Source organism: Aquarana catesbeiana, linkage group LG05 (genome assembly GCF_042186555.1).
Source record: "Aquarana catesbeiana isolate 2022-GZ linkage group LG05, ASM4218655v1, whole genome shotgun sequence".
Classification (NCBI taxonomy): domain Eukaryota; kingdom Metazoa; phylum Chordata; class Amphibia; order Anura; family Ranidae; genus Aquarana; species Aquarana catesbeiana.
This window is the reverse complement of record NC_133328.1, coordinates 84,941,001-84,966,807: the sequence shown is the minus strand read 5'-3', so window position 1 is coordinate 84,966,807 and position 25,807 is coordinate 84,941,001. Positions and strand designations below refer to the sequence as shown.

At 41.1% G+C, this 25,807-nt stretch overlaps 1 protein-coding gene across 2 annotated transcripts in view; it reads right to left on the bottom strand.

Moving 5' to 3' along the window:
- Positions 1-25,807, bottom strand: part of PTPRN2 (protein tyrosine phosphatase receptor type N2) — a 1,455,485-nt gene that overhangs the window by 960,285 nt on the left and 469,393 nt on the right. For both annotated transcript variants that reach the window (XM_073629933.1, XM_073629934.1), the window contains one exon: positions 2,661-2,778. In XM_073629933.1, the coding sequence (XP_073486034.1) occupies positions 2,661-2,778 (118 nt within the window). The remainder of the gene's footprint in view (positions 1-2,660; positions 2,779-25,807) is intronic.

Genomic DNA, 25,807 nt, shown 5'->3' with positions numbered 1-25,807 from the left:
ACCCAAGCTTTACCAGGTTACTTACATCATAAACTGTTCAGTTAAAAAAATAATAAAATAAAGCTTGAAACATGGAAAATATGTTTTGCACTTACATTTATTTTAGGGACTTGGTTGTAAATTTGGTTATTAAGTATTAAAACATATCTTTCTATTATTAAAAAAATATGACCCCTATTACAGCAGTCGTATACAGTATATGCATATACAGCTGTATTATCAATATGCTGGCTGCCGATTTAAGGGCTATGAGGTGCATTTATAAATCAAAATTAGATGTACATTTATTGAAAAGGCTAGAAAAGTTTATACAACAGTATTTTCTTTTTAATCCTGCAAACCTTAAGAGCCCATTCACACAGGGGCAACACGACTTCCAGCACGACTTTGGGAGGCAACTTGGACACGACTTGAGTATGAATCACAGCACGACTTGGGGCAACTTACAACACAACTTGAAGTCGCCTCCAGGACAGGGAACTTTACAAGTGGCCAATCAGAGCTTATCAGCTGTGTGTGAGAAGGAGGGGGCTGGCTGTTTAGTGGAGGAAATTACTTTCTGTTTCTTTTCTGCTTCCTGTAAAGTTGCCTCAGTATGAACAGTGATCAGACTTGGAGGCAACTTCCATTGAAATCAATGGGTACAAGTTGCCTTCAAGTCGGATTGAAGTAGTACAGGAACCTTTTCTGAAGTCGGAGCGACTGCAGTAGTGTGCATTAAGACAGATCCATTCACTTACATTGATTTTTTCGTGTAGCGCGACTTGAGGCGACTAGGGGCGACTTGGGGCGACTTGAAGTCGGATCCAAAGTTGCCCCTGTGTGAATGGGCTCTTAGGCCCCTTTCACACTGGAGCGGTTTTCAGGCGGTATTGCGCTAAAAATACCGCCCCTAAACAGCCTCCGCTGTTTGTTCAGTGTGAAAGCCCGAGGGCTTTCACACTGAAGCGGTGCGCAGGCAGGGCGGTGAAAAAAGTCCTGCAAACCGCTTTTTTGGAGCGGGGAAGGAGCGGTGTATTCACCGCTCCTTCCCCGCTCCTGCCCATTGAAATCAATGGGACAGCGCGGCTATACCGTGGCAATACCGCGGCTATAGCCGCGCTGTACGAGGGATTTTAATCCTTTTTTAACCAGTGGGGGTTAAAACCGCACCGCTAGCGGCCGAATACCACAGCAAGAACGACGGTACAGCAGCGCTAAAAATAGCGCTGTTGTACCGCCGACGCCCCCACCGCCCCAGTGTGAAAGGGGCCTTAAATCCTTTTAAACCCTTTAATTCTGGGTAGCCAGCTGAGACAATTTTGCAAAGACGTGCACCAGATTTATCACTGTAGATGAGACAGATTTTTTGTTAATTAAGAGCACAAAACCTTTCATTTAAATATATTTGTTAATAGCCACACAGTATATAAATCTTCCTTTGTGTAACAAATCACTTTGCAAACTCAGACATTTCCTTACGAACGTAGCGGTAACCTCATCATCAGGCTGTTTATAGCCACTACAGGGAGCAGAGCAGTGGGAGGGGACCCAGCAGGTCAACCTACTTTAGGCTGGCTGCAGAAAACTACAGGAGAAGGTGAATACATGACCAGTCACCCTGCACAATGAAGGACAGCAACAAAGAATGGCCTTTATTACAGAAGACCCCTAAACAAAGCATAGTGAAGGATTTGTTTCATGCTGAACTACAGCACAGGTCTGGAAGGATACAAAGGACACAACTATTAATAATTTACAAATCTTCCCCTATATGTGTAAACTGGTGTTTCTATTTGCCGGTCTCTACACTTACGTTTTGTTGCTCACCTGCTGTGACACATCAGACATAGGTGATGAGAATTCATGGGAAGGGCTAAAAGATATTTAAAGCATTGCCTTATTTTAACTTTAAAAGTACCATTCTTTACCATAGCTCAAGGTTGGAAGATCCCATCAGTCTCCATTACTAAGTTTCGGTGCAAGGTTTCCTGGATCATGTTCATTGAGCATCTTACAAGCAAGCTGAACAATTCTGTCCTGAAAGTCAGGAAGGTATGGGCACCATAGGCTAAGTATGTTAATATAAAAGTTTAGGAATTCTTCCTATCCTGCTCAAGCCTCCCTAAATCTGGTGCCTTTGCAGGCTCATTCTCTGGGTTTCCATCTACTTGTTCTGTCTCTCAGTTTCTTCTTCCTCTCCTTTCGGGACCTACTTTCTTATTTTCCAGGTAGGTTCCTTCTTTTTCTTCTCTTTGTCTTTTACTTTCTTACGGTTGGGGCTAGACTCCGTTTTATTTGCTATATGTCAACCTAGCCAGCAAGCTCTGAGGGCCTTATTGGCCACTCGGACAGCTTTGATGTCTATTTGCTGTTTGCATGGTTATGCACCTTTTATTTCACCCATTATGGATTTGCTTATGCTATCACCATTCTATTACTGTATTTTGGTTGGGCTTCAGCCTTTGTGGGTTTTTTTTTTTTTTTTTTTGTATTTTTACTTTCTTTAATAATAAAAAATATTGAAAGTAAAAGTACCGTTCCATTGTAGCAGTATTTGGCTGCCATAGAAGAGGAATGCAAATTACCAACCACATAGAAACATTGTGTAATGCTTCATTTATTGTCTACACACTTTCATATACAACTAACCGTAAAAGGTAAATAAAAAAACATCTTACCTAGAAGTGCTGGAAACATCAGATGGACGAGATTCAGGTGGCCTGCTGTATACCTTACGAATATTTGATAGTTCCTTTGCAATGATATGTTGGGTATAGTCATCTTTCCAAGTCAAGCCTAAACCAAGACACAACGGTGGTAATATGAGATAATAGATGTGCTGATGTCTACAATCTGTAGTTATAATCAGCCTATTCCAACATACTTTGAATTTGAATTTATTTGCAATATATTTTCTGAGAATGTCAGCCTACAGCTCTTGAGATAAGTATCAGGCCCACAGACATATATAAAAAAAATGTAAACAAAGTGTACCATGGTGCTGCAGTTATTAGTGGGCATTGAAAAAAGCAGGTGTCCTTAAAGGACATAGTTTCTTGTGACATATCTCTTCACATCTTCCCGCATCAGCTTCCTTTGCAGTTCTTGGCACTCGGTCACCGGACATCTTACAATTGTAAAGAAAGTGAGTGCTGGAAAATGGAAAATCTCACTCTGCCAGACTGAACAGTGAGCAGGAAGCTATATAATGCCCTGCATGCAGGTCCCAAATTGATTAGGTCAGAGTTGTGAAGTATCTCCACTCAGGGTCACCAGCCCAACATATCTTATTAGTAGTGGCCCAGGGTGCAAATGCTCCCCGGCCTCCAAGCACAGACCTCCCTTATGCTAACCAAAGAATTGAGGGCATGAATGTTTGCCATATTATAGGATCATATACACTCCACCCAAACCCTTTACCAGAAAACGATGTATTAATGTTCTATGCATTTTTATATTATACCACGCAACGGTGTGCATTTATATGTGTTTCTACAATATCTGAAAAAAGTTAAATAACTGTTCTACAATTCTTAATCTGTTGATTTTATACAACATGTAAGCTTATTGATTTCTAAAATGTTATTAAATGATTCACTTCTTGTCAATTTCAGTTGTTGCATCTTTCTATATCGGAGAATTTTTTTAACCGTTATTTGAAAATGATGACTTGCATTAAAAAAAATGTTCTCTGACTACCAGAAATTCTGAGAGCAAAACAATTATCTGTACGCTGTGGAAGGTACACAGAGTTGTGAGCCACTGAAAATTCAAATTGCACTTCCATGTTTATCTCCTACATTTCATTATCTGTGGAGAAAACTAATTGGTAAACAAAATCAGTTCCAATAAACATGAGAATATTTCCCCTGAAGAAGCTTTACAATGTTTTTTTTAAGTGTTTGGTTCTCAGAATATTTTAAAAGGCAGCTCCAGGCAAACAGCTAAATAAAGAGATGTAAAAACTTACAGTGCCTTGCAAAAGTATTCACCCCCCTTGGCTTTTTACCTATTTTGTTACATTACAGCCTTTAGTTCAGTGTTTTTTTAATCTGAATTATATGTGATGGATCACAACACAATAGTCTAAGTTGGCGAAGTAAAATGAGAAAAATATATACATAAAACTATTTTTCAGAAATAAAAAACTGACAATTGGCATGTGCGTATGTATTCACCCCCTTTGTTATGAAGCCCATAAAAAGCTCTGGTGTAACCAATTACCTTCAGAAGTCACATAATTAGTGAAATGATGTCCACTTATGTGCAATCTAAGTGTCACATGATCTGTTATTACATATACACACCTTTTTGAAAGGCCCCAGAGGCTGCAACACCTAAGCAAGAGGCACCACTAACCAAACCCTGCCATGAAGATCAAGGAACTCTCCAAACAAGTAAGGGACAATGTTGTTGAGAAGTACAAGTCAGGGTTAGGTTATAAAAAAATTTACAAATCTTCGATGATCCCTAGGAGCACCATCAAATCTATCATAACCAAATGGAAAGAACATGGCACAACAGCACACCAAAACTCACGGACCGAGCAAGGAGGGCATTAATCAGAGAGGCAGCACAGAGACCTAAGGTAACCCTGGAGGAGCTGCAGAGGTCCACATCAGAGACTGAAGTATCTGTACATAGGACAACAATAAGCCGTACGCTCCATAGAGTTGGACTTTATGGGAGAGTGACCAGAAGAAAGTCATTACTTTCAGCAATAAACAAAATGGCACGTTTTGAGTTTGCGAAAAAGCATGTGGGAGACTCCCAAAATGTATGGAGGAAGGTGCTCTGGTCTGATGAGACTAAGATTGAACTTTTTGGCCATCAAAGAAAACGCTATGTCTGGCGCAAACCCAACACATCACATAACCCAAAGAACACCATCCTCACAGGAAAACATGGTGGTGGCGGCATCATGCTGTGGGGATGTTTTTCAGCAGTTGGGACTGGGAAACTGGTCAGAGTTGAGAGAAAGATGGATGGTGCTAAATACAGGGATATTCTTGAGCAAAACCTGTACCACTCTGTGTGTGATTTGAGGCTAGGACGGAGGTTCACCTTCCAGCAGGACAATGACCCCAAACACACTGCTAAAACAACACTTGAGTGGTTTAAGGGGAAACGTGTAAAAGTGTTGGAATGGCCTAGTCAAAGCCCAGACCTCAATCCAACAGAAACTCTGTGGTCAGACTTAAAGATTGCTGTTCACAAGCGCAAACCATCCAACTTGAAGGAGCTGGAGCAGTTTTACAAGGAGGAATGGGCAAAAGTCCCAGTGGTAAGATGTGGCAAGCTCATAGAAACTTATCCAAAGCAACCTGGAGCTGTGATAGCTGCAAAAGGTGGCTCTACAAAGTATTGACTTTGGGGGGGGGGGGGGGGGGTGAATAGTTATGCACATTGATTTTTTTCTGTTATTTTGTCCTATTTGTTCTTTGCTTTACAATAAATAAAAAATCTTCAAAGTTGTGGGCATGTTCTGTAAATTAAATGATGCAAATCCTCAAACAATCCATGTTAATTCCAGGTTGTGAGGCAACAAAACACGAAAAATGACAAGGGGGTGAATACTTTTGCAAGGCACTGTATATAGGGACAGTTCTATCTGCCAAACATTTTTATAAACACTGCGACTATTCTTGTCATCTCCCTATAACTGCTGTATTTATAGATACATAACATAAGGTGGGTAACAGCGTAGTTTGGAAACTGCAGTTCTGTGGATTGCTTGTCACTAACCACATCCTGTCTGCTTTATGTATCTCCATAATGGTCACACTGACTGGTGTTTCACAACCTGCTGTGGCTAAAAACATGCACGCATCATTCATTCCAGGAGAAAAGCTTAGGGAGTCAATGGTGGAGAAGGATCTGGGTGGTCTGGTAGATTTAATAATAGCATGCAATGTCAAGTTGCAGCTTCTAAAGCTAGCAAAATCCTTTCTTGTGTTAACAGAATTATAGACTGCAGAGAGAGAGAGAGATATAATTTTGCCCCTGTAGAAATCATTAATAAGACCTTATTTGGAATATGCAATTCATTTTTGGGCACCAGTTCACAAAAAGGATATTGGAGAACTGGAGAAAGTACAGAGAAGGGCAACCAAACTTATAAGATGCATCAGCTCAGCTCAGCTCAGCTATGAGGAAAGATTAGAGGAACTGACTTTATTCTCTCTTGAAAAAAGGAGATTAAGGGACTATATAATCAATATGTATAAATACATAAATGGTCCATATAGTTAACTTAGTGTTGGGCCATCAACTTTCAGGTCATCACAGAGGACAAGGGGGCACTCTTTACATCGGAAGGAAAAAAATGATTTAACCTCCAAATCTGGAAAGATTTCTTCACAGTAAAGCCTCGTACACATGATCGGATTTTCCACAGACAAAACCTTGGACTTTTGTCCGAAGGGTGTTGGCCAGGAACTTATCTTGCATACAAACAGCAAGGAATTGTCGGCCAACAAACACGAATGTAGTGATGTACTACATGGTTTTTCAGCTCTTTAGCGCTACCCTTTGGGCTCCTTCTGCTAATTTTGTGTTAGTAGAAGTTTGGTGAGTGTTGATTTGCGCTTTTCATTTCACGCTTTTCATTTAGCGCTTTTCAGTTCACACTTTTCATTTTGCACTTTTCAGTTTGTTTCTGAATGGCCGTTTGTCAACCAGGCATGTTGCGGAATCGGAGGAGATAACGTGTTATTATTGGCCTTGGAGTTATTGCTTTGACCCAACCCCAGTCCAGGAACAGAAGGAGGAGAATTTCTTGGACCAAAAATTGGTTGCTTTATTAATCCTGACCAATTATGTCATATGCCTTTGCTGCGGGAGCTCCAGGAGAATAATCCAGATAATTTTCGGAATTATCTCTGGATGACGGACCCCATCTTTCACCAACTCTTGGCATTGCTGACCCCCTATATTAAGAAGCAGGACACATGCATGAGGCTTTTATTTTATTTTTTGGTTGAATAATAATGATTTGATTTGTTATATTTTCTATATTTTTGGATGCATAGAATGCACTTTTTGGTTAAGTTCTATTTTATTTGTTTTCTTTTTCGAATGCACAATAAAAAAATGTGGAGAATAATACTTGGCTATGTGTTTTATTTCAAATGACAGTTTGGGAGTATTATTATTATTATTATACAGGATTTATATAGCGCCAACAGTTTGTGCAGTGCTTTATAACATCAGGGAAGACAGTACAATTACAATACAATTCAATACAGGAGGGATCAGAGGGCCCTGCTCATTAGAGCTTAAAATCTAGAAGGGAGGGTCAAGTGGAACAAATGGTAGCAGCTGTGAGGGATGATCAGATGGACAAAATGAAACTACAGCTGTTAGGTGTGGGTAGAATAGGATTCTCTGAAGAGGAGGGTTTTCAGGGACCATCTAAAAGCTAATAGAGTAGGAGATAGACGGATAGAGTAGGCAGCTACATTTAAAAAAAATACTATGTAAAACTGACAAGGGACACTAACATATCTTTGATCTTAAAAACTACAGGATAATGGTGTTGTGGTAACTTGCCCCAAAAAAAAGCATAATAATATTATTCTTGATAAAAAAAAAAGCCTTTAAAAATTTGTTTGCAATAACTCCATCAGTATCACTAGCAAAGCAGCTTCATTATTATCTCATTAAAGAAGAAGAGAATGTGCGCTGCATTTCGAGATTTCATAATTTGCCACGTCACGAATGTTAATTCTCCATTACGAACGCACTAGTGTTCAAGACCGACCGCTTCTGGCTCATCCTTGCTTCCGAGCATGCGTATTTGTACTTTGGACTTTTGTGTGACGGACTTGTGTACACACGCTCTGAAAATCTGACAACAGACATTTGTCCGCAGAACATTTTAAAGCCTGCCAACCAACATTTGTCCACGGAAAATCCGACAATTGTCCGATGGAGCATACAAATGGTTGGATTTTCGCCAACAGCCTGTCATCACACAATTTTCAATAAATGAATAAATATGATGCGCTAGATTGTGCTAACCATGCCCTAATCCTGGCACACAGAGATACAGTGCATATACAACAGAGTATAAAATAATTTAACCCCAATATGTGCTATTTCCCCCAAGATAAACAAACTGAATGTGCACAAATAAACAGTGCAGTGAGCATGTGAAATGGTAATATCAACAAAAATGCTCCAAAATGAATCAGTGCAAACCAGGTGCTAAAAGTGCAATAAACAAATAAATAATAAAATAAATAACGTTAATTCATAAATGATTCATATATGAAAACAAAAGCTGAAAAATAACATATGCCAGCCAAAAAGTGCAGTGTCACACAATACATATACTTAATCGTTCATCATAAAATAGACATATATTAAACACAAAAGTCCTTAATGAAAGTGATGACAACTGTGCTTCAGTGATGATGTTTTCAAACGTGCTGCGATTCCATGTGCCACATATTATGCGATGGTGAAACAAAAGGTGACCCCCCAAGGTAAAGCGTTCACCTTAGGGAATGTGACTAAGTCGCTAGACAGAGTCAGGAAACGCTTTTGAGCCACCCAGGGCTCAGTATGGATCACACACAGGGCAAAGGTGTCATCATCAGGGGGAATGTGATCACATTCCCCCTGATGATGACACGTATGCCCTGCGTCGAAGATGCGTAGGGGAGGGGCCAGGACGGAGTGTTAGGCAGCAGCAGCTGTCTGTGCTGGGATGGTCTCCATAACCTCACTGTTACATCCATTACTTATTGTTTTATCCAGGTTATATGCCTCTTCTGAGTGGTGCACTGATGCACCCTCAAAATGTGAGTACCCCCTTCTGGGGGAGAGTTTTTTATCTGACCTTGTTAATAAACACTTTTTAAATGTTATAACACCATATGGTTCCTTTCTTTTTTTGCCTATGATTTGAGCCTATGCTGGAACCTGTTTTCCTGTGATCCATACTGAGCCCTGGGTGGCTCAAAAGCGTTTCCTGACTCTGTCTAGCGACTTAGTCACATTCCCTAAGGTGAGCGCTTTACCTTGGGGGGGTCACCTTTTATTTCACCATCGCATGATATGTGGCACATGGAATCGCAGCACATTTGAAAACATCAGCACTGAAACACAGTTGTCATCACTTTCATTAAGGACTTTTGTGTTTAATATATGTCTATTTTATGATGGATGATTAAGTATATGTATTGTGCGACACTCTGCACTTTTTGGCTGACACATGTCATTTTTCAGCTTTTGTTTGCATATATGAATCATTTATGAATTAACGTTATTTATTTTATTATTTATTGCACTTTTAGCACCTGGTTTGCACTGATTCATTTTGGAGCATTTTTGTTGATATTACCATTTCACATGCTCACTGCACTGTTTATTTGTGCACATTCAGTTTGTTTATCTTGGGGGGGATATAGCACATATTGGGGTTAAATTATTTTATACTCTGTTGTATATGCACTGTATCTCTGTGTGCCAGGATTAGGGCACGGTTAGCACACTCTAGCGCATCATATTTATTCATTTACTTAATATTTCACACGCATTACAAGGCGTGATGCATGTATGCGGCTGTGTAGTGCTTACTTTTAGCACTAGGTTCATTTTGGCTCGTAGGAATTTTTCTTTGATCACACAATTTTCGTCAGAAAATCCAATCGTGTGTACGAGGCTTAAGAGCTGTGTAGAATAGACTCCCTCAAGATCTAGTTTTTGCCAGCTCAGTAGATAGTTTATTTTTTAAAAAGCTGGATGCATTGCTAAATACACAAAATATAACCAGATATTAACATTTATGGGTAATAACAGCAGAGATTGTTGAACCAGAGAATATCCGATTGCCTTCCAGGGGATCAGGATAGAATTTTCATTTTTTGGATGCTTTATAGGGTTTTTTTTTGCCTTCCTCTGGATCAACTGTGAGGATCTGTATATGGTGGTTTTCTGTTTATTTTGTTTATTAATTTTTTCTGTCAGTTGAACTAGCTGGACTTGTGCCTTTTCCTTTTTTTCAACCTGACTAACTATGTAACTATGATGATTAGCGTTTAGTGCAGTCATAAGGATAATATAAATGTAAAAAGTTTCCAGAAACAGATGGTCCAAAAAAATTAGCACAAATGTGTGCACAGAATAGAAATGTAATAAAAAGTGTAGCTACAATCCAGGGAAAACAACAATCTTCCCATTTACTGCAATGGTTAAATGCTCATTTATGTCTAGGGCCCCTGAAAAAAAGTACTTTTTCTTACCTCACCCCCCCACCTAAAGGCTCCCTCAACACTGTAAGATTGATCCCTGCTGGCTCCTCTCCCCAGTGTTTGCAGATAATCTGATGTCATCAATTACAATGCAGAGGCCACAGCTCTGCATTGGATGTGGGACATGAGGATGCCAAAGGACAGCTCAGAAGCCGAAGCAGAAACGAGGAAAGGAAAGTGCCGTTTGCCGGTGAAGCAAGGATCAGGTAAGTGAAACTGCTTATTCCATGACCCTGGACCTAAATGAGCTGTTAAACCTTGTAGAGCAGGGATGCCCCAAAGCAAGGGAGAACCTTTGTTTTCCTTGGAGATAGCCTTTACCTGTAGCCAAGTATTGAAATCTAAACTAAACATGAAGCTGTAGCCCACAGCAATCAATCAGGTTTCATCTTTCAGGAAACAACGCAAGCTATCAATGCAACAGCTTTACTTAAAGTGTTTGATCTGATTCATGCCCTATGTGGAAAATTTTTGCTCTTGTCTCCTTTCATGAATGGGACCCTGCTGAGCCTTAGCCATTTTTCTTTATACACTCCGTCCATCTGAGAGAGACATCCTGATTGATCGAGAACTTCCATACCCTCGAACGGTGATGGTCGCCCTGGACGTAACTCCCCGTCAGGACCTCTCCAGCTAGATATCCTTGGGATCGTTGGATCCCTCAAATCTGTATGACACTTCACCGCACGGTGACTGTGTAAACCTTTTCTGATAAGGATACCCATTTTTACCATTTGCAGTCTTCATTTGGAACGTAGATGATCCATGTGTGAAGCGTCCCCCTATACAGAGTTGGTTCCAGTCTCCACCCCATGTGAAGCTGTGGCACCATCTATGCCCATGAACCCCCATGTGTTTTTGAACTAACATATGATCGATCACACCTCTATTAACTTTTATTTCTATTTGTTTATGTGTTAGATAATTACACATATTACCTAATAGGTATTTATTGAGTCTTCAGCACTTTTTCACAGATATATGTTGAATATGTAAACGCACATTTTTAGCGCTGAATGTGTTTTATATTTACTAAACCCACAATAGTAAAATCAGTCTGTATATGCAGTAAAGCATGCGTGTTATACTTACTGTGGAACCTAAGAAAATAATCATCTGCATTGTGTAAAAAGGCTGCTTGATCTTGTATGCACAGATTCTCCCCTCCCTGCACTGTGCCCCTGGACAAGTCTGGATAAGACAGAGCCTTTGGAGTCAGGCTGCACATGCTCAGTTTGGTGTGTATTGCTAGAGAGTTTTTTTTTCTTGGGAGAGTGCATGTGATCAGCACAGGGCCAATCAGCAATGTCCAGACATGTTCAGACAGAGGATCAGGAGCCCCACAGCCTCATAGGACAGCTCAGTGCAGTATGACAACTCATCATACAAGCTTCACCAGGAAAAGTCACAAGACTGTTATATACTGCTGATGAGAAAAGGTATTTAGCAGTTTATATTTACTAAAATAATTGCATTTCCATGTCCTGTGTACGGTGGGAGACCAGATATAGTGAATGCAGGGTCCTGGGTTTAGTAACACTTTAAAGGGGAACTGCAGTCTGCTCACATAATTTGTAATAAAAACCTTTGCCATTCTGAAGCTTTCCTCCAACCACTTTTGCATATTATTTTATATATACTGTGATTCTGTACTTGCCAAATATGCTGCAGAAATCTCCCTCCACTGAGTCTGGCTGAAACCATTTTAACTGTGGGCAGCTTAAGCTGCTGCCTGTTCACTTCCTGGATTTACACAGACACACAGAGGCAAACCTCCAGCTTTGCAGCCCTGCAGCTTTGGCCCTCTTATGACTCATCCCCCTCTCTTCCTGGCAAACTCTCAGGAGAGTGAGAGAGAGAGCTGTGCATGATGTCACAAGCCTAGGCTAATGACCAGACAAGAAACAGGAAGTGGGCTGTATAAGGTATTTACTGGTAGAAAAAAAAATGTTTTACTATCCAAAGTTAAAACAACAAGGGCAGAAGATTTAATAGATGGAAAGTTGAAAAAATGACTGAAAATCCGCTTCAAGTTTTCATAAATCAACCCTATTGTCTCTCTCAAATATTTATGTTAGCTTTTATTATACCGGCCCAAATATTTTGGGGTTTGCTAGCTGATGCCACATCCCAGGCTTAATGAAGACATGCATGTAAGCCCTCCGCATCACAATGACAGCTGAATCAGAGACTACCGCTGAGTCAAAGCGTATGGTAATTTCCTGTGTGCTTTGTCTTTCTTACCTCACCTAATGGCTGCTCTTGGCTCTGAACCCAATTATAATAATTTACTTTCCCTGGATGAGCGGGATCACAGTGACTCTGTTTGGAGCACATTAATTCCATGTCAGTAACATGGGACTGTACGGCAGGACACCCCGCTACCGATTAACCATCACTGCTGGAGACCTGTCAACAGTGTATATTCTTAAACTGTACATTCCTGCTCTCAACAATTTTTATCGGGCCTCTCCGTGAACTACACTTTTTTCACTATAACCATTATTTTATTTCCTCTCTATAGTTGTGATCATCTTAAAGTGTCTTTATAAAAATGTATGCGCAGTACAACTTTTTTTTTTTTTTTTTTTTGGATAGAGAAGGCAAGGTTTGGAACGTCTGACAAGTTTTCATTGTTAAACAACTTGCCTACCGGGCACTTTTATCCCCTTTCTGCCCAGGCCAATTTTCAGAGCTGTTGCACTTTGAATGAAATTGTGCGGTCATACAACACTGTACCCATATAACATTTTTAGAATTTTTTTCACACAAATAGAGCTTTCTTTTGGTAGTATCTATTCACCACTGGGTTTTTTTTTTTGCTTAACAAACAAAAAAAGACCGAAAATTTTGAAAAAAAAATTGTTTCATAGTTTGTTATAAAATTTTGCATACAGGTAATTTTTTGCCTTCATAGATGTGCACTGATGAGGCTGCACTGATGGGCACTGATAGGCTGCACTGATGGACACTGATAGGCACTGAAGAGCCAGCACTGCTGGGCACTGATAGGTGCCACTGATGAGGCGCTGGTGGGCACTGATAAGGGCACTGATGAGGCTGCACTGATAGGTGGCACTGAAGGGCACTGATAGGCAGCACTGAAGGGCACTGAGAGGTGGTATTGATAGGCGGCAATGATAGGTGGCTCTGGGCACTGATAGGTGACACTGATAGGGGGCACTGATAGGCACTGGTAAGCAGCACTGAGAGGCAGCATTGATAGGTGACACAGATGATGAGTCACTGATGGGCACTGATTGGCAGCACTGATGGGCACTGATAGGTGGCACTGGTGGGCACTGATTAGCAGCACTGGTGGGCACTAATTAGCAACACTGGTGGCACTGATTAGCAACACTGGTGGGCACTGATTAGCAGTAGTGGTGGGCAATGTTGGGACCAATGTCCCTTTAACAGAAGCCAGTTATCGGCTTACTTCTTTTTTCACAGCGTGAGGAAAGAAAATCTGATAACTGGCTATTGTTTACATGCTGTGATCAGCTGGCATTGGCTGACAGCTGATCACGTGTTCACTGTCATTGGCCCTTTATCCTAATCTGTGATCAGCTGAGTCCGAGGGACTCGGCGATCACAGAGCGCGCCACCCATTCGCCGCAGGGGGCATGCGGGGAGCATGAGCACGGGAAGATGTTCATGTACGCCCTCCCGGCACTGCAAGCCAGCACTGTAGCCGTCTTTCGGCTACAGCGCGGGCAGAAACTGGATAGGAGGCACTGGAACCCAGAGGGCCCTTTATATTTATATTATATGTTGTTGTTGTCCAATATTCCAAAAGAAGCAAAATATATGTTGGGCTAGCAGCTTCTACACACTGGAGGGCTCCATGATCAACCTGGGTTTTGGTAGAGATGAGTAATTGAGAATTGAAACCCCACACCTTAATATTTATGTTTACTCCAATGATAAATTGTCTGCAAAGCCAATGCATTTCAGGGGCTGTACCTCGGCCCCTTGCTTGAAGCAACTGCTGATTAATTGCTGTGTAAACTCACCTCAATAAAATACAACAATAGATTGATTGAGTCCACAAATTTGACTGAAATGCATTAGCTTTGCAAACAATTTTTCAATGGAAAAAAGCTGTATTTAGACTTAATTATTATGATGTGGCACTTTAGTTACATTTTGAAGTTTTTATTGCTGTCTATGTCTCCAGTAGATTCACTCAAGAAGACTAGACCTCATCTTGCTGGATACACAGTATATGAAAATAAAAAACACATATGTAATATTTCATATTTAATTATCTATAAAAAATGGGCAACGTTAAATTGTATTTTGTAATTGTGGCCCTAATAAATATAGAATCAGTGATAGATGCAAAACTAGCATAGATTTCCTATATCAACAGACTATACCCAGTATCTTGCTCTAACATTTAGCAACATGGCGGCAGTAGTAAACAACTGTTCTTTTTCTTTTTCTTTTTTGTAGCTGTTTGCCTGGGGTTCAGCTTTTAAAGCCAAACTCCAGTAATTTAAAAAAAAATTCACCCTTTCCCTGCCCCCCATCCCGCACTTAAAGGGTGAAATGCTTATTATGTGTAAGACCCCTTTCATACTGGGGCGCTTTGCAGACGCTACAGCACTAAAAATAGTGCCTGGAAAGTTCCCTGAAAGGGCCGCTGCTGTGTCTCCAATGTGAAAGCCCTGAGGGTTTTCACAATGGAGTGGTGCGCTGGCAGGACGGTAAAAAAAATCAATGGGGCGGTGCTGCTATACCGCAGCCATAGCACCGCATCAGCTTTGCGGTGGTTTTAACCCTTTCTCGGACGCTAGCAGGGGGTAAAACTGCCTCGCTAGTGGCCAAATACCGCCGCTAAAACGACGGTAAAGCAGCGCTAAAAATAGTGCCGTTTTACCGCCGATGCCGCCCCTGCCCCAGTGTGAAAGGGGCCTAAGGGTACAGTGAGGAAGTAAATAGTTATCTTACTCTTGGCTCCGGTAGCATCCCTCCAGAACTGCAACCGCTCCCCTGCAGCCTGCTATGTAAGCTGTGACCGGCTCCGGTTGTACTCCTGCATCTTCAGTGTACAATACAGAGATGATGGGGTTGATTTACTAAAGGCAAATAGACTTTGCACTTTGCCAACTGGAGTTGCACTCTTCAAGCACAGTTTCTCCAGAGCTTAGTAAAGGAGGTTAAGCTTCACTTTTGCAAAGAAAACCCAATCACATGCAAGGAAAATAAAAAAAAACAGCATTTTTGCTAGCACATGATTGGATGATGGAAGTTAGCAGAGCTTCTGCTCATTTACTAAGCTTTGGAACAACTGATTTTGCAGAGTGCAACTGCACTTTGCTAAGTGCAGTGTATTTGCCTTTAGTAAATCAACCCCAATGTCCCAGTATTGTACATGATGATGCTGAGGATCTGCCAATAGAATGGAGCTTCGGGTAGAGGAGGCGAACGCCAAAGCAGGGTATAAGGTAAGTGACAGAACCTGCACTGAGCATCACTACACCTAAATAAAATTTAAACCTAGCAAGATTCAGTTTTTTTTTTTTAATTTAAATAATAAACATGTTATACTTACCTGCTCTGTGCAATGGTTTTGATTAGAAAGGGACGTAGTTTAGAGATGTTGCGGAGGTTGAGGCGGCAAGCTTCGGAAAGTGATTGGATGTGGGGCCGAAAGGAGAGTTCAGAGTCCAGGATAACACCTAGCACCCTGACATGTGGGAATGGACTGATAGTTGTGCCATTGATCTTGACAGAGAAGTCAGGGGAAGAGGCATATGGGGGAGGAAATATTATGAGCTCGGTTGAGTTTGAGGAAGTGGTGTGACATCCAGGCTGATATGTCTGTTAGTAAATTAGTGATAGATTTACGCAACTGTTGTGCTTATAAATCTGCTTATATGATCCCTGTAAAATGATTTACATTGTGCTGTAATAGCATCATAACTAATAGTACAACAAAGGTTCCATAAAGTATTTGGATTATTAATGAATATCTGAGAAGAAGATAATAAATGACTTGGAGATTGTATTCTGATGAACAGATGCTCTCCACTGAATGCTGAGCCCAAATACCATAGTTGTAATAATGACCACAGCATATAAACCTCAGGGGAAATCAGACATTTTGGGACTCGTTTATCAAAATCTTTGCAACAAAAATTACATTAATTTGCTTTCCCAGTCAAACAGCTCTCATTTCAGCAAAGTGGCTGTATTAAAGTTACTATTCCTCTTTGATACAGCTTGTGAATAGCATGCAAAGCTGTACAGGACTTTATTTAAAGTAGATGTAAACCTAAATCACCTAAAACTACACTAAACTCTCAGTTTAAAGTGCTTCTAAAGGCAAAAGGTGTTTTTACTTTAATTTTACTTTAATTCATTCTGAGTCTGCATTAAGGCAAAAAACCTTCTGCAGATCCTCCCAGTCTGATCTCAATCCAGCGCTGTGCATGAGAGCAGAAGCTCTCGCGGCTCTCTCTCCTCATTGGTTCAGACACAGCAGTGGAAGCAATTGGCTCCTGCTGTTGTCAGTCACAGCCAGTGATGAGGGAGCAGGGGGCAGAGCCAAGCTCTGTGTTTCTTATGGACACACAAAGCAGAGCTCGGGAGTGAGCACACACAAATGTCCCTATAGCAAGCTGTTTGCTATGGGGGTACTTAGCGGGGGAGGAGCCAGCCATTGCACAGAGCAGGTAAGTAAGTAGGTTTTTTTTTTGTTTTTTGTCCTTTTAATTTTTCCCTTTAGAATCGCTTTAAGTCAGCTTAGTATATTGCAGGTGGATCAAAACTAAAGGTGTTTAACTAGTTAAGACCTGGACACAAAGCAGCCTGACAATTAAAAAAAAAAAAAGCTGTTTTTATTTTCTTTATTATAAAATATGTTTCCATTAAACCCCTTATTATCCCTTAATTTATCCTTTTCCGCCAAAATAACACCTTCTTTCTTTTCACCTTTATCTGTTATTTTCCTGCTGATTTTTGCTTTATTTTTATTTTAATATCTATTAATATTTAACCATTTTTATATATTATGTTTATTCATTTTTTACTGTGAAAAGGCACAACATTAATTAAAACAAGCTTTTTTTTTTTCATTTGCAATTAAAGTGGATTTAAACCCTTACATATACCCATTGAAGTGAACAGCCTCAGATGATACACAGAGATTAAACAAATCCTCCTACATAAGTTTTACATGTATATCTGCTGTCTTCAGCTTGCTATATTCTTTAGAAAGAGCACATTGTGTTAGAATTTTTTCTTCCTGTTCCAACAGGGGGAGGGAAAAATTGGCATATATTGTGTGACAGCTGATTGGAGGAAAGGCACCCCCCCGCCCCTCCACATAGGCAGACGAACAAAGATACTTGCAGAGTTGTGCTGTGAATAGACCCTCTCTCTGCTAATCTATTTATAGCACCCACCCCGACACAAATTTATAGCTGCTTTTATCTCGGTTGTCGGAGAGCTTGTCAGACGTTATCATGCTGATAACAGAAGAACTGAGCAGCAGAAAGACACAGGACTTAGGGCTTTGGAGAGAAATAAGAAAATACTGCTGTTATCTGTCCAGCTCAAATTTCATCAATAGGGTTTTTTGTCTATGGATTTCATTCAAAATCATTATTTTTACAAGACATAGGGGTTGATTTACTAAAGGCAAGTAGACTGTGCACTTTGCAAAGTGCAGTTAGTTGCACTTGACAAGTGCAGTTGCTTCAGAGTTTAGTAAATTAGGTAAAGCTTTACTTTGCAAAGAATATCCAATCACGTGCAAAGAAAATAAAAAAACAGCATTTTTACTTGCACATGTCAGCAAGTCAGGAGAGCTTCTGCTCATTTACTAAGCTCTGGAGCAACTGCTCTTGCAGGGTGCACTGTCTTTTTGACTTTAGTAAATCAACCCCTGATATCTCTAAAAGAAAGGCTTGTCTATAACAAAAACGATTGATAACTGTATTACTTTGTAGCAAATCAGCTTTCTAGAGCTTGCCACATCCTAAACATAGACAAAACAGATACACTATATTGTCAAAAGTATTGAGACACCTGCCTTTACACGCACATGAACTTTATTGGTATCCCAGTCTTAGTCCACAAGGTTCAATATTGAGTTGGCCCACCCTTTGCAGCTATAAAAGCTATTTGCAGGGGGTGTACATTCATCCAAAAGGTGTTCTATCGAGGTGCAGGTCAGTCAGGTTCCTTGCTTTGTGCACTGGTGTGCAGTCATGTTGAAAAAGGAAGGGGCCATCCCCAAACTGTTCCCACAAAGTTGGGAGCATGAAATTGTCCAAAATGTCTTGGTATGCTGACGCCTTAAGAGTTCCTTTCACTGGAACTAAGGGGCCAAGCCCAACCCCTGAAAAACAACCCCACACCATAATCCCCCCACCACCAAATGATTTGGACCAGTGCATAAAGCAAGGTCCATAAAGGCATGGATGAGCGAGTTTGGGGAGAAAGAACTTGACTGGCCTGCACAGAATCCTGACCTCAACCTGATAGAACACCTTTGGGATGAATTAGAGCTGAGACTTCAAGCCAGGCCTTCTTGTCCACATCAGTGCCTGACCTCACAAATGCACTTCTGGAAGAATGATCAAACATTTACATAAACACACTCCCAAACCTTGTGGACAGCCTTCCCAGAAGATTTGAAGCCGTTATAGCTGCAAAGGGTGGGCCAACTGAATATTGAAGTCAAAAGAAGGGAAAAATACCCTAAAATAGAATTTTTATATATACATATGTGTATGTGTCTCATGTTGTACCTTAAGAGCCCTTTCACACTGGGGCGGCGTCGGCGGTAAAACGCCGCTATTATTAGCGTCGTTTTACCGTCGGTATGCGGCCGCTAGCGGGGGCGGTTTTACCCCCCGCTAGCGGCCCAGAAAGGGTTATATACCACCGCAAAGCTCCTCTGCAGAGGCGCTTTGCCAGTGGTATAGCCGTGCCGTCCCATTGATTTCAATGGGCAGGAGCGGTAAAGGAGCGGTATACACACCGCTCCTTCACTGCTCCGAAGATGCTGCTGGCAGGACTTTTTTTACCGTCCTGCCAGCGCATCGCTCCAGTGTGAAAGCCCTCGGGGCTTTCACACTGGAATGCAAGCAGCGGCACTTTCGGGTCGGTTTGCAGGCGCTATTATTAGCGCAATAGCGCCTGCAAACCGCCCCAGTGTGAAAGGGCTCTTAAAGTTCACCCCCTCTCACATGGATTCCCATGTGAGATATATCTGTTTCAACTGTATAACTTTGTTATCCTAATTAAAGTTATGGCCAAATAAACAGGCCCACAGCAGAAATGTAGAAACGGATGTGGCCCGAAAGGGGGTGTACAGGCTGAAGCAGTTAATATTTTACAGTTAATTTTTTTTCTAAAGGAGAAATATTATAAAAGCCTGTCCCCTGCCAGCAGCTGCAGTGAAGGATCCTTTCTGTGTGGTAACAGTGGTCTCCCTGCTGAGGTCAAACATGCCACCTGGCTAAGTAAGGTCTATGGTTCCACGATCAGCAAAGTTTATTCACATGTGCTTTAAGGGGTCTGAGTTTATTCACATGTACTTTAAGGGGTCTGACTGATCTCTGGGTAAAACAACAGTAAAACCAATCAGGGCAATAGGTTATGCTCCTGAGAAGACTCATCTAGGTGATGTCTGGCAAAGCCAGACAAAGTTTATAGCCAAAGAATCAAACCTACCTAAGACAGAGCTAATGCAATGATTTGTAGCCTCTTATTTGTTTTATTTCTTTTCAGTTTTGGTTTTAAGTAGGATAGTGTTAGAACATCTGACAACTTTATATTACTGTGTATCCTTCTTATGAGATTTGGTTTTACTTCCATTCCATTGGAAGGGTGTCGGTCAGAACAGGAAGTGAGTAGAAATCATCTTGGCAGGGAAACAAGAGCTATAAAAGAAAAGTGTAGTACTTTGTAGAAGGTTAAGAACTGCTGTCAGCACTTAACTGCTGTCTGTGTCCCCGTGTGTTAGGTTGATGAAACAATTAAGATAAAATTAGAATAATGTTAATGTACGAATACACATGAATATGTATATCTTGTTTTTTACATTTGAATTCGATATAAAAGCAGTTAGCACATCTGTGTCTCATTAGAGAAATTTCCCTTTCCTTGCCTTTAGCTATACTTTAAGGGCTTAGAAGGCCTAATGAGTTTTCAGTGGCACCCAAGTGTTTATAAATAATGTCTACAAATGCTGACTTGGTCTTCACGTCAGTGATCTGGCACAACGTTAACTAACCCCAATGGAAGGCACAAAACTCTCTTAGCTATTGAAGTTTATTGCACTAGGGTGGGGCTGCAGACCTACATCATTGTCAGTGTTTGCTTACTGTGAGCTCCTAGGTTTGAAGGCTTCTGGGGCATGCAGGAGAAAAAATGTAGAAAACACAGGTCGCATACCTACTATTAACAACTTCTGTTATAGAAGTCACTTTGCTCTCCTGACTAGTTTGCTCCACCAAAATGATATGTTACTTGTCACGATCTAAGGATTGGAACACCTGGGACTGTAAAACTCCAGGTCTAGCAGAGCAGTAGGAATGACTAACCAGGTGTGCCAGGGTACTGGTCCTAGCAGATGCAGGAGCAGTGTGCAAGCGGAGGTGTGTCAGAGTTGCAGGACCTAAGGAGCCGCCTAGTCTTCACCAGAGCCACTGGAGGTGTGGATGTTGCGCTGTATCTCTCCAACACACCCGTGCAGGCACAGTGCCAGTAAATAGCATAATGGAAGGACTCGGGGTACACAAAGGATACAAGGTACCAAAGAAGACTACTGCATCAAGCTAAGAAGAGACACTAGGGGGAGGACGCAGGGAAGAAGCATGAAGAACAGGAGAGCGGGGGAAGCTGGGCAATAGCGCAAAGAGAGATGGACATAGGCAGGAATGAGGAGCAGGAGGCAAAACGACAAGAAACAATGCTGTGGAGAGCACCAACAGCAACAGAAAACAAAGGGATGCACAGACAGAAACATAAGGGAATACAAGAGCACAGCCAGAGGGAAAACACTGAGAACAACAACAAGACCGAACAAATACACAGAATACAGGTACTCCTCACCTAACGACCAGGTTCTGTTCCAACGATCAGGTCATTAAACGAATTGGTCTTTAAACAAGGAGTCACAAGTAATTAATATTTTAAGCATTCTTAAATACTGTACTGTATTATGAAGAAAAGGTCTAAACACAAAGTACAGAAGACAAATGAAAATTCTGTAATGTACTATACAATATAATGATGTATAGCGCGTTGTTCAGGTGGGGAGAGCTGGCCGTAATTCGGAGTGGTAATTACACAGGTAAGTCATTAAGTGAGGAGTATCTGTACAAGATTATTCCAGCAACAGCAAATGCCACAGGAAACAGGGAGGTCTGGCTACAGCATGGAGACACGTTGCTCAAACACTAACCCAAAGGTGCAAACACTTAATAATACCTAGCTTTAGGGCAGATTGGCAGGAACCCGAGCAGTTCGGACAGGAGGCAAAACCTGGTGCCGGATCCATGTACACGGAACGGTGACAGTCAGTTATAGATTTTTTGGCAGGTTTTTGTTTATCTGCCTAGTGAGTTCCTAATGTGGCCTACTCCCTCGCCCCCAGGTCATCTCTTTTAACCCTGGAAAGAGTCATAAGGTTGCCATGTAGTCGGTAATCAGGTTACTCCATCTCAATGATTTATGACAGTGTTGTCTGTGCTTCACTGAGGAGATGTCCCTCCTCTACTGAGAAGGGAGAGTTCCTGGCCCTCCATGTAGAGAAGATGGCCAAGAGAAAAGGTTCCCATGTTGTTCAATGACGTGTAATGCAAGAACACAGGTATAATTTTCAAATAGAAAGAGTCTACTGTTTGTGCCAGTCATTTAGGTGAAGAAGAAAATGTTTGCTTGCTCAGCGAGAGACAGTTGTGTGGACCTCATTCACTTTGTCTGTACCATAAAGATTACCTGTTTGAGGTGATGTAAGCAAATGTATCCGCTTTCGGACCCACCTCAGTACATTGACTCGGAAGCGGTTTCTGGATGATTTGACACAGTGGGAGTTTGTCAGGAGATCCTGACCAATGATTTATGTCCAGGACCTGCTGATTGGCTGTGTCGAACCACAGCCCAGAGCCCTGTGCTGACAAACAACACAAGGCTCTGAACAGAGGGAACGATCACTGCAAAGCAGGGTAAAGAAACCAATGGATCTGTAGTAAAAAGCAGCAAATACTACACACGTTAACACTTGTTAGATACACAGTTAACTCCTTGATTACCTCAAGATGTTAACCCCTTCCCAGCCAGTGTCATTAGTACAGTGACAGTGTATATTATTAGAACTGCTGATCACTGTATTAGTGTCACTGGTGATGTGAGTGTCAGTCAGTTTCCACAAAGTGTCAATTTGTGTCAGATTGCTCGCCGCACTATCACAGTCCCACTATAAGTCACTGATAACCGCCAATACTAGTATAAAATAAATAAATAAAAATTCCAGTATATATATATAGGAAGCTCTTCCTGATGACGCATGTATGTATGCGAAACGCGCAGAGGCTTCTGGGTAGAGGCTTCTGGGTAATTAAGGGTATCACTTCCTGTCACGGACCCGTACCAAATCGAGGCTTGGAACGCACGCCGGACCAGAGGAACAGAGCGGCGTGACAGATTCCCAAAACAAATCGCTGGACAGACTCAGTGCCGGTCCTTAGGCACTATAAAGTGTCAGTTTACATTTCATACATTGTGAATGCTTACTTTAGAAAAGTGAGTATTCACAAAAGTAATTAGAAAAGATAAATAAATCTTTTATGCATACATTTTGCACAATGATGGATGTTTGATTTTTATGAGATACCATTATTGACATGGATAAACCTAGTGGTTAACTAGCTGGAGGAAAGCCAGGACAGTGGAGTGGTTATCCCAAATGAACCAAAGGCAAAACTTTTTTCTAGGCTCTGGTAAGTGTCCATTTTAGAAGGTGGTGGTGGCACATGAATTGGTGAAAAGTTCCTGTATAAAGCATGGAGGAAAATTGGAGAATATATATAATAAATGGAAATTGATTTTGGGAATATCATGTATCTATGTTCTAAGCTGTGATAGCTGCCACTTTATTGTCATGTTGCACTTTACAGTGGATTTTGGGGATATTATATACCTATGTTTTAAGTTGTAATAGTTTGCACTTTTTTGATGTTTGGCACTCTATAGTCACATTGCACTTTACAGTATGGTTGTTTTATAGGGTATGTGTGTGATTATATGTTAGTATTACATTGTATATCCCTGTATGTTGCAGTCGTTCAGGTGCTTATGTAATAGTTTTTTTAAACTATCAATGCCCCCCCCGGCTGAAGCCACCGCCTGTGGAAGGGAATTCCACATCCTTGCTGCTCTTACAGTAAAGCATGTTCTACACAGTTAAACCTCTTTTCTTCTAATTTTAGTGAGTGGCCAAGTGTCTTATTAAAGTTTTATCCCTATTGTGGATTAACCAGTACGGTATCTGTAAATTGAAATCATATCCCCTCTCAAGCGTCTCTTCTCCAGAGAGAAGTGCTCGCAACCTTTCTTTATAACTAATATCCTCCAGACCAGGGGTCTCAAACTGGTGGCCCTCCAGCTGTTGCAGAACTACAAGTTCCATCATGCCTCTGGTAATCATGCTTGTAACTGTCATCCTTGCAATGCCTCATGGGAATTGTAGTTCTGGAACAGCTGGAGGGCTGTCTGTTTGAGATCCCTGCTCCAGACCCTTTATTGGCTTTGTTGCCCTTCCTTGTACTTGCTCCATTTCCAGTACATCCTTCCTGAGGACTGGTGCCCAGAACTGGACGGCATACTCCAGGTGAGGCCGGACCAAAGTCTTGTAGAGTGGGAGAATTATCACTTTATCCCTGGAGTTAATCCCCTTTTTAATGCATGCCAATATTCTGTTTGCTTTGTTAGCAGCAGCAGCTTGGCATTGCATGCCATTGCTGAGCCTATCATCTACTAGGACCTCCAGGTCCTTTTCCATCCCAGAGGTCGAGAAAACTCGTTCAGGTTTGCCCTCTTTACTACCTATTCTAACCAGCATTTTTCTGTAAAGCAAATTAAATAAATATTGCAGTGTTCGCAATAATAGGGTTTTGGGGCCTTAACTTCCCGATAAACCTCAGGTGATATTTAGAGGAGTTCCTCCATTGAGGTTGCAGATAGCACCCAATATCATTGAACCCCCTAAAAAACTTTCATTATTTCAAAATATGTTTTTTTTCCCCCTGTAGGAAGTGCCCCATATGCAAAATCAATGCGCATATGGGTAGAAGGACAGAATCATTCAAATCATGTTCCATCAATGAGCAGTTCCCCATAAAACCCTTTATCACGTGTACAACTAAGAACGTTGTTTATGTTGTCCGTTGTCCATGTGGGCTACAATATATTGGCCATACAATACAAATGCTACATGTGAGATTAAGTGAACATGTGGCCAACATAAAGAAAGGCTTTCCAAAGCACAGCCTATTGAAACACTACGATTTGTGCCACAACAGAGATCTTAGAGGTACTGTGTTTCTTGGGATTGATAGATTCACTAGCAATTGAAGAGGTAGCAATGTCACAAGAGAAGTGTCATATCTAGAAAGCAAGTGGATATATTAGGTCAAGTGCTATGCTCCACATGGTATGAACATTAAGTGGGATATCAATTAATTTAATAATAACATTACAAAAATGTGGGGAATTTTACTATACCCTAACTCTGTCTCCTCCATGTGCTATATACAGAATACATTTCCCCCCTTTTGTATATATGGGATTTTAATTGGTATTACAATTGCAGTGTATTTCTGTTAAATTTTACATTAGTTAAATGTATATATTTATGTACCACAAGATAGAGCTGTTTCCTGGTGCGGTTGCTGAAATGTTAAATAATCACCAGTCAGACTATTGTTGTTTGAATTTTAGGTTATAATACTAAGATGAGGTAGTTACTGATTATGTGTATCCCTTTTACTAAACAACTATAAGTTCTGTCTGTGTGCAAGGAATTTAATCTTTTTATCATCTAAGTTGTGTTTCCTGTCAGCAGTGGAATGCATGGCACTTCCTGCTTCCTCTCAGTGGAACGCAGGAAATATCCACCCATCAATCAGCCCTCCCCTAAATATACTGAGAACAGTGGACATTTAGCCACACCCCTTTCGTCATTGACGATGAAACGTGCAGGGAGGAGTCGGTGACGTGTACTGGGGTGCATCGGCCATTTTGTGGGTTGGAAACGACAGTTGTTTCCTTTACTGCCTGTTTTTTCTTTGAAAATGTGAGTGTAATAGCTTTTGGCTTTTATCATAATAAACAATATCTGGATGTCTGCACTGCGAGGAGTTTGTTTCTCTTTTCAATTCTCTATTAGGTATTGAATGGTGCGGAGGAGCTGAGGATCATATCCCCATGACGCTGATGAGATGTTTTGAATAACATCCATGCTTTTATTATCTACCTGAGGGTAAGAGGCAGTGTGTTTGGGTGATGGTGGCGCTCTCTTCACAATTGTGATACCTCAAGAT